Consider the following 21,230-nt stretch of genomic DNA (forward strand, 5'->3'; position numbering starts at 1 on the left):
CATTTTATTTAAATTTATCACAATATTTTGCCGGTTGTACCTTTGCCTTTGATCGTCACTTTGTACAAATTGACCCCGTTTCTCAAAGGAACTTAATGAATCGATTTTTATAATCTGTCGCTTTCTCCAGTTCAAGAAAGTGTTGACAGAGTGCACCCCTTTGATCTGTCTTGTGCTCAGAAATTGCATTTCATCCATAAAGCGTACCTGACAATCTGTCGACTTGGCATTATACATAAATAAGTACAGCCCAGGGGTGGGTTCGCGGAAATATTTCCCATGAACCATATTTACATATCAAAGTGAAGAAATTCAACCAGAAGGGAAATGGATTGAACGATTTATGAATTTCTATACCAGTTTACTGTATTCGCAATCGCGGATAAATTCAAACGCGAAAATTTATATCATCGTCGTGTTAACATATACAATTTCACAGTAAATCTTGAAAATTAATTGCCACGTACAAAGGATAAAATCGTAAATTAGAACTGTATTTTTTTCCAATTATATTTTGATTAAACATTGAGTAAAAATAAATCTTTTGCGAAAAAAATAATTCGAAATCCAGTCAAAAGTATAATAAATTCTATTAACTCAGCTTAATATCTTTTTTTTAAGTAATTAAGATTTCATTTTCACCTGTAGATGAAAACATCTGTTGGTTTTCGAAACTAATCGTGTTTAAGAAATAAAACTAATGTGGTTTATTACAAGCGTTCATTTTTTTTTAATAATCAATATGTCGTTCCACAAACTTATTACCAAATCAATAAATAATACAGCTTAATATTAACAGATAATATGATCTTAGATTTTTTTTTTCTTTTATACGTACCCGGCGTTTATGTGGCTCGGTCTTGTTAAATGAAAAAGAAAAAAAGAGATAACACATATTTCCTATATGTTTAATTTCATAAGCATTGTGTATATGTACAATGTTTAAGCGCTGTCTAGAAACACGCTGCCCGCTTATGGTAATATTTAGTATTATTATAAATCCTGCTGTTACGTTCAACAGATGGCGCTGACATTGCAATAAATAAATCCGATTTTCAAGAACGTACGTACATTTTTACTGTCATTGGTAAAAACATAAAAATACAATAGTACGTGTTTATTCGAATGAAACGTTGTGTTGAAATTACAAAGCAATTGGCGAATAACTTTTTGAAAGATTTAAGATTTTGAATAAACTCATTTTTAAAGAAAATATGCAATATTATATTTTTTGATCTACTGTTTACCTTTATATGAAATAAAAGAACAAGACCTCACCAATTTTCTGTTCACAAGACAAATTTCCAACCCCTTGTCAAGTTCGAATAGTTTATATTTGCGCAGGAGAAATTGGTGTTTAAACGTCCTCATAAGGGAATACTCAAACACAAAGATAAGCTTTTCTCATCCTTCGCAAGTTTTGCAAGTAAACACACATTCATCTATATTAACGTATTCCAAAAGCAATCAGATTTTGATAAAATGTGAACCCTTTTAAAAGCGGACATCTTTTTACTCCTTAAATATGTTGCTTTGTTTGAGAGTTCTTCCGTTTTTATTAGAATATTTTCATGTACTTTTTTGTTACGTATATTAACCTAGAGAAAGGTTTTAAATTCACAAAAAGGTCACCGTATTCCCACGTCGCATGCTCTATTCTATTTTTCACAAAAGGTTTTTAGCCTTAGGACTTTATACAATAACAGTTTTTTTTTTTAAATACTTGCTTGTCCATAATATAACGAATGATATTTACGACATTTTGAGTGTATCCAATTACTTATTCACAAATATGGATAATCTCCAATTATAGGAGTTCTTTTTGTTCTTGAATCACTAGAGCTATATATGTATATATATATATATATATATATATATATATATATATATATATATATATATATATATATATATATATATATATATATGTATGTATATATATAAATATATATATATATATATACATATATATAAATGTATATATATATATATATATATATATATATATATATGTATATATATATATGTATATATATATATATATATATATATATATATATATATATGTATATATATATATATATATATATATATATATATATATATATATATATATATATATATATATATAAATTCACTGCATCATATAAACGCAGTGTTATCTTGATCGTTAACACATGAAGGAAAGGTGATCAGCCTTCCGCTTCAGGTACCCATCCAGGGTAATATGGAATAAATATTAGAGTGAAAAAAACACTTATATTTATTTGACCCCCCTGGGAATCGAACCCGGGACCTCCAGAACGGTAGCCGAGCGTGCTGACCATTACACTACGGAGGCGGACAAACCATATATATAAATGTATATACCATATATATAAATGAAAGAGTTCCGCTCAGTAAAAAGTTTCTTACATCTAACCAATAGATGTGTATAATGAGATTCTAGTGATTTAAGCACAACGTTTCGAAATTGGATCATATATGTTTATGGAATTTTTAAGAATTTGAGTTGTCAATCATGGGTAGAGTTGGTGAATGTAACACGTGTGTAAAGTGTTCACTTAAACCAGCATATGATGGTCGTAAGCCCTGTAAATGACTTACATATTCTTCTTCATCTATGTTGAGATGTCAAAAAAATAATACGAATTTCTTTTATAGATTCAATGACGATTCGGGACATTTATTGTTATTGACGTAAGCCTCGTTTCTTATCTTTTCTGATTCTCAATTTTTCGTTCTATAAGTGGCGATGTGAATGACGGGTTTCATGTGAGATAATTTGAAACATAACTACGAAGGAGGTTTGGAAAAAGCATTGGAAGCGAGGAAAATCGTCTAAAAACACTTCGTTTTTCACGGTAATGGGGTACTTACGTCCATTCACGTTAGAGAAACTCATTGAAATCGAAATTATTGTAAAAAATCGATAAGCTTTAACTATTTATATATGTATTATACGTAAGTATTTTCTCGTTTCATGAAGTTTGTCTGTCAAAGTATTTGCAACACACATTAAGTAAAGGCCTTTGGTAATCACCACCGGTGAATATCTAAGAAAATTTAATTACAATTTAATATAACGACTATACCATTTTATGTAAATATATTTGAAAAAGTCAACGACGGAAAGACTTTTGAATCAAGAATTTAAAGAAAACGTTGAAAAATGAACTACCAAAAAAAAAATTTTTTTTTCAAAAAAAGACTTGTATGAAATTTCGGTTTGTGGTCCCGTGGTTAGTGTCGCGGACTTTGAATCAGAGTTTCTGGATATGTGTGTGTGTACATAAACATAGGTACATATAATATCTAATGTTTCGCTTAATGAAAGCGGTAATGTAATAATAAATATTTAGATCGTCATCTCTGCTATAGAGTAAACGATATAATGTATAGTATACCTCGTACAATATAGTAATGCAAAACATAAATATGGAAACAAAACTATGAATGCAGAAAGACGGTGCACAAAGGCATATCCAGCGCAACTCAAGTATTTCATATTCGTTATTGTATGGAGTATTGTTCCATGTTCAAGCTTCCTGACAGTAAATACTAATACACCCCTAATGGAAAATGCTACCCTCCATACAGCCGTGGGTGGGTATAGAAAGAAATATGCCTGCGTTCAATTTTACTTACTGTTTTCCTACATAAAACTATTGAAGACGACTTCGCAATGTCATTACACGCAATAAAAAAACGCAATGAAATATCGTTTTTTACAATAAATTACATATAATTTATATTTGAAGCAATAACTTAGTGATTCTCCATTTTTAAATTAAAATGTAACTTTGTTTTAAAATCACTATAAATATTTAATTATAATATCTATCGTTTTTGAAGCTAACCGCTTCTTTAATCAAGACAGATTTTGTATTAATCATTCTTGATAAAGGAGTTATTACATTTTGCTTACATTGCATTGCATTGTTGCATTTTAATTATATAATTTATTACATTTATTTATACATTTTATATATGACCTAATTTAAAAGCTTAGGGGGATAGTAACTTTTATCTCCAATATTGTAAACCATTGAACATATAACCTCTAGCTTAATATGTAAGAAATAACAACATTTTGGACACACGTCCAAATACTGATTGACAAATCTGGATTATCTATAAATTCAAATATTTTTTTAATATCTCAATATAGATTAACTTTAATTGGAGATAATCCAGATTTGTAACAAGCATTTGAACATAGCTACTCAAAATGTTGTAAAAAATATTAAATAGATTATTATTAACTATTTATCATATTTATTAGTATGAGATTAATTTAAACATTTTTTTTTGCATCGTCTGTAATAAACTGTCGTTTTTTGTCATGAAATATTTCAGAAACTCGTAATTTACAAACACAATTCTCAAAATATCTCTTCTGCCCTGGATTATTCTAACAAAGTTTGTAATAAAATTATTACGCAACAGTAATGTTTTGTATGGAGTCTAATCTCTGAGACAAATTATTTCCTTAGGCGAGGAATATGGTGGTATGTTATTTCTGTAGAATAGGTATTAATACTAGACTACAATGAGGTTCGTACTGCTATCTGGAAATGTGTATTGATTTATATTTCTATGGTTGTTTTATGCCACATAAAAAACATAGTTTGGCTATGTTAAAAAATATTATTTCCATTGGGATTAATCTACCTTTTAAGCTATCGTTTAGAACAATCACTGAAGGTTTTAAATAACAATTTTTGAACAAAGAACCCTTTCGATGTGTTTTTTTAAGAAAACTAAAATAAATTTTGAAAAAGGTGTGTTGTGACGGCTTGGACATGTGGAACGAATCAATGAGGTAATAACGGTAAAACAAATTTATGAGGTGAATGTTATTGGAAAATGGAGCAGAAGAAGACAACAAAAAAACTTGGCACAATCAGGTGTATCAAAAACTTGAAAACGGTCAGGTTAAGAGTCGAATAATCGGCAGGCATGTATGACGAGATGCATGATCGTGGAAGAGGCGAAGAATTTTTGCAAAGACAGAGTTAAGTGGTGTTCTATTCTCTTTGCCTATCTCTGCGGAAAAGGGGCGTGATGGTTAGTTGGTTAGTTTACTTAAAATCATTTTTTCAAACAACTTACGATGAATCTGAAATTTGTATTCATAAAATTAGAAATACAATTTAAAAATAATATTTTTGTAAATTATGGGTATGTTGGTGAATATTACAGTGTAAATAAATAATATGCAAGTGGCGTAGTCTGGTAGACAATCGAGTGCGAAACTGGCGTCGCGGATTCGATTCTCGCCATTTGCAAAGTAAATAAAATAAATATTTACTATGAATTAAATTGCTTTGAAATTTAGACAAAATGCTTCTTTGACAATTTTTTTTAATTAAAAAATCTCAATGGCAGCTTCATCTATTGATCGTAACAGCAACACTATTCATTGCTCATGTCGGACAGCGTGCTTTTAGACCTTGAGATGTGCTGCTTACATATCGTAAACCCACAAGCATTGTAAAACCAAACATATTAGAAATGTGTGTCTTATCTTTTTTTTCATCTAACCAGACTGAGCCTCACCAACGCGCAACGCCTGGCTAGATACAACTTGTAAATAATAAACATGGTTTATTTAAGTATATGAAAGTGAGTTTCAACGGTCGCTGTAAATAACAGAATACACACTTAGGATAAACCGAGTTTACATATTTTCGGGTACCCTTAAAATGTACGTACATTTACAACAACAAAACCTTCCTCGTCCTGGATTTTTTATTAATATCAATCTTCTTATCCTGAAGCCGAGATGTAAACATCTTCTTCTCTTCCTTCTTGTGGCCGGTTTTTAAGAGGGATTAGTCACCTGCTATGTACAATATATAGATTCCCAGCTGTCAATCCGTCTCTTTGGTGGTCTGCCCGAGAGTCGTCTAGCTTGTGGTTGGCCGTGCAGTGCAATGTGGGGGAGTTTGGATGGTTCCATTCTTCTTACAAGCACATACCTCTGTCTTTTTCGTTGCGTAACCTAACAACATTCTTGATCACATATTTCTCTTATCTTGGTGTTCCTTATTCTATCTTGTAGCCAGATATGCTCTTAAATATATCCATTTCTGAATCTTTTAGCGCGTTTTTTTTTGACATGTTAACTTGGTTAAATGATTTATTATTTCCATGGTGATCCTGGTGTGGGTCTTATTCGTTGCCTTCCCTACCTAACGACATCCTCGATCGCATATTTATGATATCCTGGTATTCCTTATTCTATCTCGTCGACTCTTGCCAGATGGTGCTTTTTAGAATCTTCATTTCTAGCACTCTAAGCGCCTTTTTTGTTTGTGACATGTAAACTTGGTTAAATGCGCATATCATTGTCTTCTTCGTTGCCTTCCTTACCTAACGACATCTTCAATCGTACATTTCTCTCTATTCCTGGTGTTTCTTGTTCTATCTAATAGACTTTAGCCAGATATGCACCTTAAAATGTTTATTTCTGACACTCTTATAATACATTTTCACTCATGAATTACATGAAATTATAGTAACTTTAAACATAAAGAGTAAATCCACTCACAAGTAGGCATAGGCTATGAAACTAATAAAGTTGAAGCCTGAGTAGGGACATGATAAACGGTGTTGCATAAGCCGTAGCTAGATTTCAGTCACTTGGACGTTAGGTAATTCACTAATTCTCACACTCTTAGCGCCTTTTTGGTTTGTGGCGTGTAATATTGGTTAATGCACATACCATTCATCGTCTTTTTTGTTGCCTCCTTTACTAAATAACATCTTCGATCTTGCATATTTCTCTTATCCTGGTGTTCTTTGTAGACTTTTTACCAGATATGTTCCTAAAAATCTCCATTTCTGTTTTTGTTTGTGACACATAAACTTGCTTAAATTCTTTATTTTTTCAGTGTGACCCTGGAGTAGGTGTGGATCGGTTCTTCCACGCCCTTTACACTCAACCCTCTACCAGAATGGTGATGCTGCTGGGATCTGCCTGCTCCGAGGTCACGGAAAGTCTGGCCAAGGTAGTGCCATACTGGAACATAGTTCAGGTAATTTGTCATATCATTTTTTTTAAATCAATTTTTCATCTCATCAAAGATGAAGAAGAATATTGAAGTCTGGGTATTTACGGGGCTGACAACCGTCATAGGCTGGTTTAAGTAATCACACATTTAACTTTCACCAATTCTACCCATTAATAACAACCACACTACTCAAATTCTTGAAAGCTCTGTATATATGAACAAATTTTGAAACATTGTTCCTGAATCACTAGAACTTCACTAGAGACATCTATTGGTGAGATGAAAAAAAGCATTTTATTGAGCAGAAACTCTTTTATTAGTATGTGAGGTCCGAATCCTGGATTATAATTACACACATGAGAAACGCCAGAAAATGCCATTTTCATTTTTATTATTTGAGCTTATAATTTGACCAAATAATTTATTCACAACATTTTGAGTGTGTCCAAATACTTGTTCCCAAAATCTGGATTATCTCCAATTACAGGAATTATTTTAGAAGAATATGGAACTCTGGAACTTTCATATTCTTCTTCATCTTTGATGAGATATCAACCAAAAAATGATATGAAAATAACTCCTGTAATTGGAGATAATCCAGATTTTTTGAAAAAGTATTTGGACACACTCAAAATATTGTGCAGGTAATTTGTGATTTTGAGGGAATTAATATGGATGAAGTTGAAATTTAGTATATTACGTGACAACCCTTCTACATTGCAGAACCTAAATGATTCTTCCATGGCTTTTGACAAGGTCTTGAAAGTGAAAAGATATTTTAAAAATATTGAAAATGTATTTTTCTATCCGCAAGTGTGTACATATGAAGGGTAGAAGAAGAAAATTAAAATCTCACTTATTATACCGTATTAGACTTATGACCGATCATAAAAGTCATCATCAACGAATACTTTCTTGTGTGATTAAGTTTTTTTCAGCTTTTTACATAAAATATGTGTTAGTGATTATGTTTAAGTTTTTTTCAGCTTTTTACATAAAATATTTGACACGCTTTACATGAAGGGTATAATCAAAACATCTATTTACATCTATATGGGTTTTAATGAAGTTTTATCAACTTATAACTAAAATGTAAGAGACTTATAGCAGTGCAAAAAAAGCGATACAAGGTGAATGATACATTGACCGAGGCGATTTTTTTGAAGTGCGTAATCTCATTATTTGATGTGTAATCTCAGTAACGACACATACCTTTTGCTTTTTTGAAAAATCAAAGCTTTTAATAAAGCACGTTGACAAACATATAACCCTTAAAATAATTTATGTAAACCTACTTAAAGAAAAAAATCCTCAAAGCCCGTACTATTCTTTGGCTCTATGCTTAAAAGTATTTTTGACGTTTTATAAAACTTCAAGATCATTGAAAATGATTGATTGAAGGGACGCAAAAGATTTTCCTTGTTCCTTGTTGACGTTTCTACGCGGTCTGAGCAGAAAATCGGAAGCAAATATATTTACATATCGTTTTCCTGCAATAATACGACATCTCCTTCAACATCTTAGAATAGGTTTTCATGATATAATTTTTGTTTTTTATTCAACTAGGTTACATGCATATAATTTTTTGACATCTCAACGACGATGAAGAATAATATGGAAGTCTGGGCATTTACGGGGTTTACGACCGTCAAAAGCTGGTTTAAGTGATCAGTTTACATACGTGTAACATTCATCAATTCTACCAATGTATCAATATATTGTACAATTCATATCTTTATACTCTTATTATGGAAGGAATAAAGAATGTCTTGAAGAGGGTTTAAAACAAAATAAATGTTTTAATATAATTCTTATAATATCGTATTGGTAATATTTTTCACCCTGCATTTAGATATAAGACATTTTTAGGATTTAAAATATTTGTGCTGGTAGCTGTGGATATTAAAAGCGATTTACAACAAATTCTTTCTCAGCTTCTTTTTGGTCTTTCGGGCTCCATTTCCAAAAGCATTCGCATCATAAATCTGTTTTATTGTTCTTTCATCATTCATTCTCTCCACATGCCCAAACTACTTTAACGCTCCTTTCTTAATTCCCTTGTCACGCCTATCTCGGCCTTACATTATTTTCTTATTTCGCTCTTTGAACATTTCATCATCATATTCATCTGAGCGATAACATTTAGAATGCATTTTTGTCCTTATAACGTCACCATTATAATTTTCTTCCGTATTTTTGGGGACAAAACACCGCTTTATTTAATAAAAAATTAAAACTTTTTTTTTACATAAATACTAATATTTATTCAAATATATTATGACGCATCGCTCACTCCTTTCAACAACGTCATATATCAAAAAACGTCAATTTCCAGTTGTGCATGTTTTCGGAATCCCCAGAAAATGTACTATATTCCAGCAAAAGAGGCATATTTTTAACTTAATATTTACCCGCTACTGAGCAGAAAATGTTGTTTTTGCATTTTGAAGAAAATGTATTGTTTAATTATTTTTCCAAATACACTAAATATTTTTCAAATGCAGAAAAAACATTCAGGTTTTACTTAAAAAGATTTGTTGCACAGTAAAAAGTTCAAAGAATGGCTTGATATTTATATTTAGTACATTGTATTATATTTTTAAACTTTAAAAACGATCTCCTGAAAATCAAGTTTTTTTGCTTTATGACTTTGTTGAAAGGAGTGAGCGACATGTTCTTGTGCATTCAACATTTTTATCAACATACTGTGTTTGATAATGATATGTTGATATCTTGGTGGTATATTGATGAATGCATCGAAACTCGTGTCGTAATATAATTTCGTAAATACTGGTATTTATTTATCTGTTATATTTATTCCAAACCTTGATGAGAAGTGCATAAGCCTCTAAGGTTCATATGACATTGGTATGTACATTACAAAAAATACAATGAGAAAAATAAAAAAATAAGAATATAACATTTAAAACTTAAAGGAAAACCAGTAAAATTGAAATAAAATTTTAATAAAAATATTAACATGCGTACGTTCATATATATGTGCTTATACATATACAGTATTAATATTTAATTTTTATTTCATTTAATTCGTTTCACACTGCTTTCGACCCAACTTTAAAATAGCATAAATCTCAGTACTGCATAATTATTTCAATCTTATGAATTTAAAATAAAACCCGTTTTATTATTGCGTTATTTAATTTTCTGTTTGATTTATTGTTCCTCCTTTTATTCCCTTTGTTTTCTGTGACAAGCGTAATGTACGGTAGGTACTTTATCACACTTCATTCTCTTGTGTTATATTACACTTTCACGTGTTATTTTTCAAGCTTTTCAGATTGGGAATGTGTGTAACGTTTATTTGCTGAAATACAACCAAATACATGTAATATACGGTATTACACACAACATATAACGTACAAAGTATTATATCCTAACGTAATACATTTTTTATCCCATCTTACAAAGAAAGGATCTTTCTATTCGTTCACAAAAGTGGTTTTCATATTTCGAAAAGATTTTTCAAATATTTAAAACGATAAATTTCTTCAAAAATAAAGTATTTGTTGGTCCAAAATCTTAAATCTCCCAAACGTATTTACCGATTGCTTTAAAAATATGCGAAATCTTTACATTCGAATACGGGCGTGATTTTATTTATCTGTGACAGGTAAAAACACATAATGGTTTTCATACAGATTTTCGCGGTTACGCAATGACATTCTATTTTCTTATTCTATATCATCGTTATTAAGTTGTAAAAAATGTCAGCACATTAAAAAAATATATATCATAACGTTGATGAAATTTGACTGATGGGAGTGTTATTTGTTAAAGAAAAATTATTTTATTTTATTATAACGACTAGTTTTGGAAGCTATGCTGCTATCTTCAGGCATGCTTCCATAACTAGTCATTATAATAAAATAAACTCAAGTGGTAAAAAAACAAGTGTTCTTCTTTTACAATTTCATGTCTTACCATAAAATTAATGTCGAAACAATAAATTAGAGATTTATTTTTACAAATCGCTCACTCCTTTCAAGAACGTCATAAATAAAAAAAACTTAATTTTTAGGAGAACGTTTTTAAAGTTTAAAAATATAACACAATGTATAAAAAATAAATATCAAGCCACTTATTGAACTTTTTACTGTGCAACAGACCTTTTAGGTAAAACCTGAAGGTTTTTTCTCGGGTAAATATTAATAATTAAAATGTTACTTTGTTTTAAAATCACTATAATTTTATAGTGATTTTAAAACAAAGTTACATTTTAATTATAAAATCGAAAATCACAAAGTTAGTACTTCAAATATAAATTATATGGGAAATATTAAGTTTAAAATATGCTTCTTTTTCTGGGATATAGTACATTTTCTAGGCATTCCGAAAAATGTACAACTGAAAATTGTCGATTTTTGATTTATGACGTTCTTGAAAGGAGTGAGCGAAATGTGTCAATCAAAATTAATATAAAATACGTTGAAAGTACTACGTGGTGGTGGCTCTTAATGTTGGGTACAATACTCTTGTAACATATATTAATTTAATTTTGGGTACAATACTCTTGAAACATATATTAATTTACTCTTTTGAAATAGGTGTCATTTGGGTCTACTTCCCCGGCGCTGAGTGACCGAAGTGAGTTCCCGCTGTTCTACAGAACCGTAGCACCTGACTCTTCCCACAACCCCGCGAGGATAGCATTCATCAGGTGAGAAAGAGAGGGGGGGGAGAGGATGAAAGTGCCCTCAAAACTCGCATAATACACCCTCAGTGCTCTTAATGTCCCTCTAAGCCCGTTTTCTACTTAACAACAATACGGATACCTCTTAACAATACTTATTATCGTTAAAGTAGATAACACACTCGTAATTGAACCAGCGCTTTAACTATAACAATAACACAGCATTATCTTAATTGTATCTTCCAAATAACCAGTTTAATAGTACTTTTGAATTAATATTAAATTTTATTTGTTAAATATATTTTTTTACACTATTGGCCCTCTAATTTCAATCGACTATACATGGTAACTTTGACCAGTATCACTAGCCTGTTTTTTGGTTGATTGAAAGATATTGCTTCATGTACATTTATTCTGTATAAGAATTTAAAGAAATTAACACCACTTTTTCTTTTTAAAAAATATGGCATGTGTTTTGATGTTTTGAGCATCATCATCCACCTATATGAAGCATAGTCTAAATTTCAAGGTTGTGCCCTTGAAACATTGAAGGATAAGAGTGCTAGCATCAAAATAAGTGTCACAAGAGATTGTAATGAAAAGTGGTAATTTTGTAACTTAATTTTAAATAAAAATAATAATAAATACTGTCACAAAATAACTTCCGAATTAACTTTTATAACATTAATTTATTTAAAATGTGTTAAGCTTTATTTAGGCGAGTGGCCATTTGTAATATCATAGTGCCACGAACCATGGTCTGTTCATCATTGTAGGAAAGGCGTTTAAATAATTTACATACCTTCGTATGATACAATGTACTGAATGAGTTGAAACAAGTCTTTTCTAGTCGTGATTTTTTTAAAGATAGATAATGATTTTAAAGATACTTGTTTCATGCAATATTGAACGCAACGTTGTTACGTTGCAATAATGCTAAAATCCATTTGTTGAATGCAACGTTACCATATATCATAAATTCGGAAATATTATTTTTTGATTTAAGGTATTGGACACATCGCTCACTCTTTTTAACAACGTAATATATAAGAAAAACTTGATTTTTCAGGAGAACGTTTTTAAAGTTTAAAAATATAATAAAATGTATTAAAAATAAATATCAAGCCACTTATTGAACTTTTTACTATGCAACAGATCTTTTTAGGTAAAACCTGAATCTTTTTCCACTATTTGAATAATATTTTGTATGTTTAAAAAAATAATTAAACAATACCTTCTCTTCTAAATGCAAAAACAACACTTTCTGCCCTGAAGCGGCTAAATATTAAGTTAAAAATATGCCGCTTTTGCTGGGATATTGTACATTTTCTGGGCATTCCAATCCACAACTGAAAGTTGTCGATTTTTTATATATGACGTTGTTGAAAGGAGTAAGCGATGTACCTAAATCATCATTCTTTCCTCCCCAGGCGTTTTGGATGGGACACAGTATCAGCCCTGTCACAAAATGAAGAAGTATACAGTTTGGCTGTGAATGATCTGGTCACAGAATTGGAACAAGCCAACATTACTTGTGCGGCAACTATCACATTTGGAGAAACGGACTTCAAGGAGCAACTCAAACTATTAAGGGTAAATTTACATATTTTCCTTACAACGATTCAATAACCGATAGTTTGTAGCCACCATTTCAAATGATGTACCTACCTTGAGGTTCACAACATTGTCATGTTGATCTTGGACGGACCGAACGACGAATGAATAGGTACTGGCGAAGTCAATTATTGACTTCAATCAAGCCAACAAATTTTTAGTATTTGAGACATATTTTGAGACGTGATTCGTACTTTCTAAATTTTCCGAGAAATAATAATTTTAATATTGATTTGGTGTTTAATTTGAACTCTGCATTTATAAACTTTATAAAATTATAACTTTATTAATTTTTTTTTTTTAATTTTTTTTTTTTTTTAAATCCGAAAAATATTCAAAAAATTCCACATTTATACTTTAAATAATTAAATCAGGAAAATGATTTGAGTTTACTTAATTGTTTATTTTATTTTTGAAAACAAAAATTCTTGTGACAATTGTTTCGCCTTGTTAGGGCATTATATTAGTTTGTTAATTTTTTAAATTAAATAAACATTGTAGTACACTTAAATCAATGTTTTATTTTTATATTTAAAATACATACATAATACAATATGAATCTCTGTATTTTTTTCTAATGAGTAATACTAATGTGTTTTTCATATCCAATTGTTACATATTCATATATTATATAGTATTCATTCTATAGTGTGGTAGAAAACTGACTCCAGTGTATGAAATACAATCGAAAAAAATGTTGATTGTATACAATAAAGGTACAAATATGTATTTCGCAGATGAAACCTGTCGCTTCTCATCCCTCAAAAGTGGAATAATATTATGTACAAAATGGCAGTTCAATTTTCAAAAACAGCATGGTTGTAGTAATGCCTGGTGGAAATATTTCAATGTTTCTTTCAAATTATATAGGAAGTACATTTCCAAGCACATAAAAATTCAAATTCTTTCTAACAGACACATCACGTTTATCAGCAACGCAATTAGTCCTGAATATAAAATCGAAACTCGCCATTTTTGTTTATTTGTTTATTATTTATTTATTTATTCATTGAACGGCTAATGCCTTTAACATAATAAATATATACAGTATCTATTATAAAAAAAAATACACAAATGAATACTCTTAAAGAGAAACCAAAAGTCTTAAATATAAAATAATAATAAAATAACAAATAGTAAGCACTGGTAAATACACATCTCCTTCACACACTATCAGCAAGCAGCGAGAGAGATGAAACACAACGTTTAAATTAATCCATTATGACATCGAGAAGAAATGCTAAGAAAGTACAGACTTCAAGGTTGATAACAATATATTAAATAAATCTATACTTTCAAAAGCATTGGCCAACATGTGAAGCCGCGGAATCGGAGAGAACATGGCATAGTTTGCATTATGTACAAATACTGCGAATATAGATTTTTGCCTAGTACCTCTTCGACGCAAGCTAAGCTTTATATTTAGGATATGTACCTTTTGTCATTTCACTCGCGATATTGTACAATAAATACAAACAAGCACTTATATGATTGTGTATTTGAAAATTTGAGAAATTTTGCATATTATGAATAAAGAAATGGATATATATTGGATAATATTTTTTCAGGAAATGGATACCCGAATAATCATCGGCAGTTTTTCCGAAGAGATGGCGCCAAAAATCTTTTGCGAGGTACATTCTCTTACAAATCGACATAAGTGACTTATTTAGCAAATCGAAGAATCAACACTATTTTCGATTAACGGTTTTGACAAAATAAATCTTCTAGAAAAATATACGTAATAATAAAAAAAACAGTTGTATTCTCCATCAAAACCATCATTTAGTTAATCGATAGTATTGCTTGGTACATATGGTACTGCATCAAATTTATGAAATGTTCATTTGCCGCCTCCGTTAGCACGCTCGGCTACCGTTCTGGAAGTCCCGGGTTCCATTCCCAGAGGGGGGTCTAATAAATATAAGTGATTTTTTCACTCTAATATTTATTCAATATTACCCTGGACTGGTACCTGAAGCGGAGGGCTGATCACTTTTCCTTCATATATTAACGATCAAGATAACACTGCGTTTATATGATGCAGTGCCCTATGCACCATTGAGGTGCGGATAAGGGTTTGATTGATAATTTCATGTAATTCATGAGCGAAAATTCTAGGCAAAAACACTCGCGATTATTTCACTCAATGAGCACAGCGTATATTAGCGTATCTAGGGTGCATTTTTTTCTCCATGTTGAAATAGTCAAATCCGATCAGGTTTACGAGTTGGGGATGTACGGGGCTGACTACGCGTGGATCCTGCAGGGGCCCCCGGCGCCCCGCTGGTGGCAGGGCTCCCCCCCGTGCCCGGCGCAGCACCTGGCGGCCGCTACCGACAACCTCATCTTGGTTTCCAGCCACAACAGCATAGTGGGGGATACAATGGTCTCCTACTCTGGACTGGTGAGACAAATAATTTTTCATAAGGTTATACAAGTATAGAAACTCCTCTACGTACGTGATTAATTCGTTCCAAAGGTTTCATGTAAGTCTAAAAAAATCATTTTTGATTTTTTTTTTTAATTATATAGGGTATGTAATAATATGCGATAGTTTCAAAGGATATAAGTAAATACTCGTATATGAAAAAATAATCGATAATATATCGCTCATCCCTTTCAACAACGTCATATATCAATAAAAAAAATGATCGTTTTTAAAGTGTAAGAATATAATAAAATGTATTAAAAATTAATGTTAAGCCACTTATTGAACTTTTTACTGTGCAACAGATCTTTTTAGGTTAAACCTTAATGTTTTTTCTCCATTTGAAAAATATTTAGTTAATAAAAAAATAATTGAACAATACCTTTTCTTCAAAATGCAAAAACAACACTTTCTGCCCTGTAGCTTGTAAATATTATGTTAAAATATGCCGCTTTTGCTGGGATATAGTACATATTCTGGGCATTCCGAAAACATCAAAAACTAAAAATTGTCAATTTTTGATATATGGCGTTGTTGCAACGAGTGAGCGATATGCATATATTCATTAAAACTAAAATAATAATCAGATACGTACCTACATAATTATTTATGTGTAACAGAGTTAGATTTATATTGACGAATGAAAGTGAAATATAAATATAAATATTAATATAAATAATATAAATATAAATATAAATAGTGAAATATAAATATTGATGAATGAAAGTGAAGTGAAAGAAAGATGGAAAGAATACTTTATGGAAATTTATGAAAGTAACGGTAATGTCTCCACCGAGACACCCATAGAGGCAAGGGTGAGTGAGGGTATGGTATGTGAGATAAGTATGTCAGAAATAACGAATGCCTTAAAATTAATGCGGAACGGTAAGGCTGTTGGGTATGATAATATTGCTATAGAGTTTGTAAAATGTGGTGGACTGACCACCCTCACATGGATTCACAGACTATTTAACCTGTGTCTTGAGGAAGGATACACACCTCTGGATTGGAGACGGGCAGTAATCATGCCTCTATTCAAGGGAAAGGGATCTCGCGCAAAGTGTGGGAATTATAGGGCGATACGCCTGCTAAGCTCTGTCGGTAAACTCTATAGTAAGATTATAATTGAAAAAGTTAGAATGGTGACGAAAGAACGGATTTGGGATGTGCAAGGTGCTTTTATGAGTGGAAGAGGTTGCACAGATCAAATTTTTGCACTACGAATGCTGACGGAAAAGTTTTTGGCTAAAAATCAGAAACTCTTCTGTGCTTTCGTGGATTTGCAGAAAGCGTATGATAAGGTTGATAGGATAAAATTATGGAGCGTGCTGGAAAAATATGGAGTAGACAATAAACTTATACAAGCAGTTGCTTCCCTCTACGAGGGCAGCACAGCTAGTATAAGAGTGAATGGGGACATTACATCATGGTTTGCAATATCCAAAGGCGTAAAGCAGGGATGTGTAATTGTATGAAAGAGATTGAAAGTATGGGAGTCGGAGCGAAAATGATGAATATAACTGTTAGTTGCTTGCTGTATGCGGATGACGCCGTACTGCTAGCGAGCAGCGCGGAGGACTTGCAACTAATAGTGTCAAGAATGTATGATGTATGTATGGAAAATGATCTGGCAATGAATGAAGGTAAGTCAAAGGTCATGGTGTTTGAAAGAGAGAAAGATTTGACAGAATGCAAGATTATCGTGCACAATGAATCCCTAGAACAGGTGCAAGAATTTTTATATCTAGGAAGCATGTTCACAAGGGATGGAAAAGTGGATAAGGATATTGAGAGAAGAGTGAATGCAGGGAATAGAATAAATGGTGCTTTTAACAGAGTGATTGGGAATAAGAATATGTCCAGGGAAGCCAAGCTAGCGGTTCACAACGGCGTGCTAGTACCGACACTAATGTATGGAAGCGAAACATGGAACTGGCAAAGGAAGGATGAAAGCAGAGTGAATGCTGTTGAAATGCGCTCCCTCAGACGAATGTGTGGAAAATCATTGTATGACAGAATTAAAAACGAAGATATAAGAAAAGAATGTAAGGCTGAACGAGGAATAATTGAAAAGATTAGAAAGAGCTCTTTGCGGTGGTATGGACATGTGGAGCGAATGGATAGCGAGAGAATGACTAAGAAAATATATGTGGCGAATGTGAGAGGGAAAACAGAACGTGGACGACCGAAAAAGACTCGGCACGATCAGATCAATCAGAACCTAAAATCTGGCGGTGTCAAAAGTCTGCGTAATCGGAGGGCATGTATGACTAGATGTATAGATGTGAAGGAGGCGAGGAGTGTATGTCAGGACAGAAGAGTGTGGCGTTCCATCCTCTCTGCCTACCCCTGCGGGGAAACGGCGTGATGATAGTAGTAGTAGTAGTGATAGTTAGATTTATGAACAAAATACTTATTAATTATTTATATTCCTTTATTTTTGGTCATTATTGTAAATTGAATTGGGACTGATTTTTACAAGACAAGCTTTTAGGCTTTGTGGGTTGATTCTTAAATAAAAAAGGAATGATCGAAAGAATCCCGAGTGCAACATATAAATCTAAATTATGACTTAGTTTTTAAACACATTTTGTGGACAGTAAAATCGGAGGGAAGGAGTGCCAGTACCGTTTCATTCTTTCTCTCTCTCTCTCTCTCACTATCCCATCAACACAAAAATTTATGTAAACAGACGACTTGAGAAAATAAATCACCTTAGTATGAATTCACGTAAGTCGAAATCACGTAAGTAGGGGACTAAGGGCGTTTGTCCACTACACGGGATTTCACCGTCCAACAGTCCGGTTTTGAAGAATAAAGCGACTACGACAGTTTAGCGTGATCGAATTTACGCGCAACGTGCTCACGCACCGATCAAAAGCTCCGATCCGAAGAAAGATGGACAAAGGCACAAGCCAATCCAAGCCAATCGTCGTTTTAAAACGCTAACTGACGTGCTGGATGGTAAAATTTCACGGAATTACGCGGAATTCCGGGTAGTGGACAATCGCCCTTACTGTATATATTAGTATTCAGTTTTGGACCACTTTCATCTCAAGTAGATGACGAGATTCCAACAAACATCTGTGGCCTTTAATTACAAATTACTCGTGTCATTGACCTTGCCAACAAAATTATCATTTTGAATAATATCAAACAATATTAATAACACATTTCAGGTGTATCCATATTCTTCCATATTCTTCTTCATCTTTGTTGAGATGTTAAAAATGTAAAAATAACTCTTGAGTGGAGAAACCCAGATTTGTTAACAGGAATGTAACCCATTAAAAAATCTAAATTCACTTCGAAAATCGAAACACAATCGTTAGTTACCTTATTAAAATATCTCTTGCATATATACCATAGAAAAATTATCATTTTAAATAATGTTAACACATTGACTGCCAATGAATGTGTTAATATTATTTAAACGGTTGAATGTGTTAGTATTATTAAAACACAAGGCATTTCAATCGCGTCTCGTCGGCCACCGAAGGCTGATGCCTTGTACCTGTACGATGTGATAATATTGACTTCATTGACAATATAAATATAAAGTACAAGGTGTCAGCCTCCGGTGGCCGACGAGACGCAATTGAAATACCTTGAATCGACCACCGGTGGCTGACATTGGCAGTCAATGTGATAATATTAACTTATATTGATAATATGAGGTACAAAGTGTCAGACTCCGGTGGCCGACGAAACGCATTTGAAATGCCTTGTATCGCCCACCGATGGCTGACATTGACAGTCAATGTGTTAAAAAAATTTAATAGCATAAAACGCTTGTAATCAAAGCTTTTCTTTTATTTTAATTAAGATTCGACTGTGGTGAGTTCCGCACAGTTTTTCTTTTCAGACCAATGAGATGTTCTCCGCCGAAATGAGCTCGATGAAGGCGCCCCAGTCCCGCTACGCCCCTCAGACGTACGACGCGGTGTGGGCCATAGCCCTGGCGCTACGGGGGGCCGAGACGGCTTGGGGCTCTCGGGCCCCCCGGCCCTCCGGAGCCCTGCGCAGGCTGCTCGACGTAACGCAAGCGGAAAAGACCAGAAATGGATATACGGGGACCAAGTATACCACTCCTGCGAGGAACTTCAAAAATCAAACGCCGTCCACTTCTGTGTTCAGCTTGGGACATTTTGATTACACTAGAAAGGACATGGCCGAAGAGTTTTTGCAGCAACTGGGGAACTTGAATTTTTTGGGAGTGTCGGTGAGTACAGTAATATTTTTTTTTATTTAAGTTGAAGTTCGAAATCTTCAGAAAATTTTATTGATCCTTTTCTCTTTATTTCTTATATTCATACACCACGTTTGATTATTGATTTTTAACATAAAGAAATGTCATTTCTTGAATGTTTTTCGCAGATACTTTGTGGCACATTTTATAAACTTTATAAAATTTAAAAAAAAACTTTGTTTTAACCACTTTTTTTTATTATTAGTACACTTTAACCTACCGGTTTAGACAAGAACCTCGTCATCATCAGGGTTTATTAAATTCTAAAACATTAAAAACATTAAAATACTCAAAGTAAATTACATTTCCTTACCAAAAACTTCCACACACTCCGTAAAAATTCTAAATGTTATTTTTAGTATGCATTGCCTACCAACTAGCTAGCTACTAGCAACTAGCTAAGAAAATAAAGAAAATAGAATGCACACATTCCTAATATGTTTAATTTTACAATTGTGAAGTAATGAATATATCACATACTTTGAAACTATGCAATCGAAAATATTAAAAATATTCCGTGACAGCAGCTGTCAAGAAGTGCGCTATCTGTCATGAGCAATATTTAGTTCTGTATGCCTTGCTTTTACGTTCAATAAATAGCGCTGCCATTAAGGTAAAAATCTTTTTGAAAATAACGTATTTTTGACTATCACACGTAAAAATACGTATCACAGATGTACATAAAAACAGGTGCGTATTTGAATGCAAAGTAGTGACAAAATTTTTAAGCAATCAGTAAACAACTTTAGGTGATGTAATATTTTGAACAAACGAACATTTAATTTTTTTTAATTTCTAAAGCATTTTTAACTTTGTGGTATGATAATATAAAACTATCCTTATAATTCATCGTTTACTTTGTTTAATATCACTCAAAATTTGTGGTATTACAAAGTGTGCAACGAATGATAAAAAGGGTATTATTTGCATTTATATTTATAAAGATACTCCTTATATAACACAGTTCACCTAATTTGATATTTACGACCGTCATTGCTAGAATAAAAATTACTTGAATAATATCTCTATATTGCACCATATTTCAGCTGTCTACAGATTAATAGTTCAAGCTTTAGGATTCTACTCGCGTAGTAGATTTCGTTCTGGCTGGTTCTCTCTCATATCTCCTCTTGAGTGAGGATTCAGAATTCTGATTACTGACTTCTATCACCTTCAGTAGAACCTAGATTTTAGAGCTTTAACATAACAAAGACATTTAATGTAATAGAGGACATGCCTTATCCCGTAAGTATTCATTATCTTTAA

The 21,230-nt window shown here is 32.2% G+C and overlaps 1 protein-coding gene across 1 annotated transcript in view; it reads left to right on the forward strand.

Moving 5' to 3' along the window:
* Positions 1-6,916: 6,916 nt before the first annotated feature.
* Positions 6,917-21,230, forward strand: part of LOC148312490 (gamma-aminobutyric acid type B receptor subunit 2-like) — a 30,095-nt gene continuing 15,781 nt past the window's right edge. Inside the window, exons 1-6 of the mRNA XM_088277247.1 lie at positions 6,917-7,043; positions 11,585-11,697; positions 13,101-13,263; positions 14,853-14,918; positions 15,506-15,691; positions 19,581-19,937. Coding sequence (XP_088133373.1) covers positions 6,963-7,043; positions 11,585-11,697; positions 13,101-13,263; positions 14,853-14,918; positions 15,506-15,691; positions 19,581-19,937 — 966 coding nt within the window. The 5' untranslated portion in view covers positions 6,917-6,962. The remainder of the gene's footprint in view (positions 7,044-11,584; positions 11,698-13,100; positions 13,264-14,852; positions 14,919-15,505; positions 15,692-19,580; positions 19,938-21,230) is intronic.

The sequence above is a fragment of the Brachycentrus maculatus genome, unplaced genomic scaffold (assembly GCF_059751285.1).
Source record: "Brachycentrus maculatus isolate JH-2025_06_01 unplaced genomic scaffold, ASM5975128v1 h1tg000039l, whole genome shotgun sequence".
Taxonomy (NCBI): Eukaryota; Metazoa; Arthropoda; class Insecta; order Trichoptera; family Brachycentridae; genus Brachycentrus; species Brachycentrus maculatus.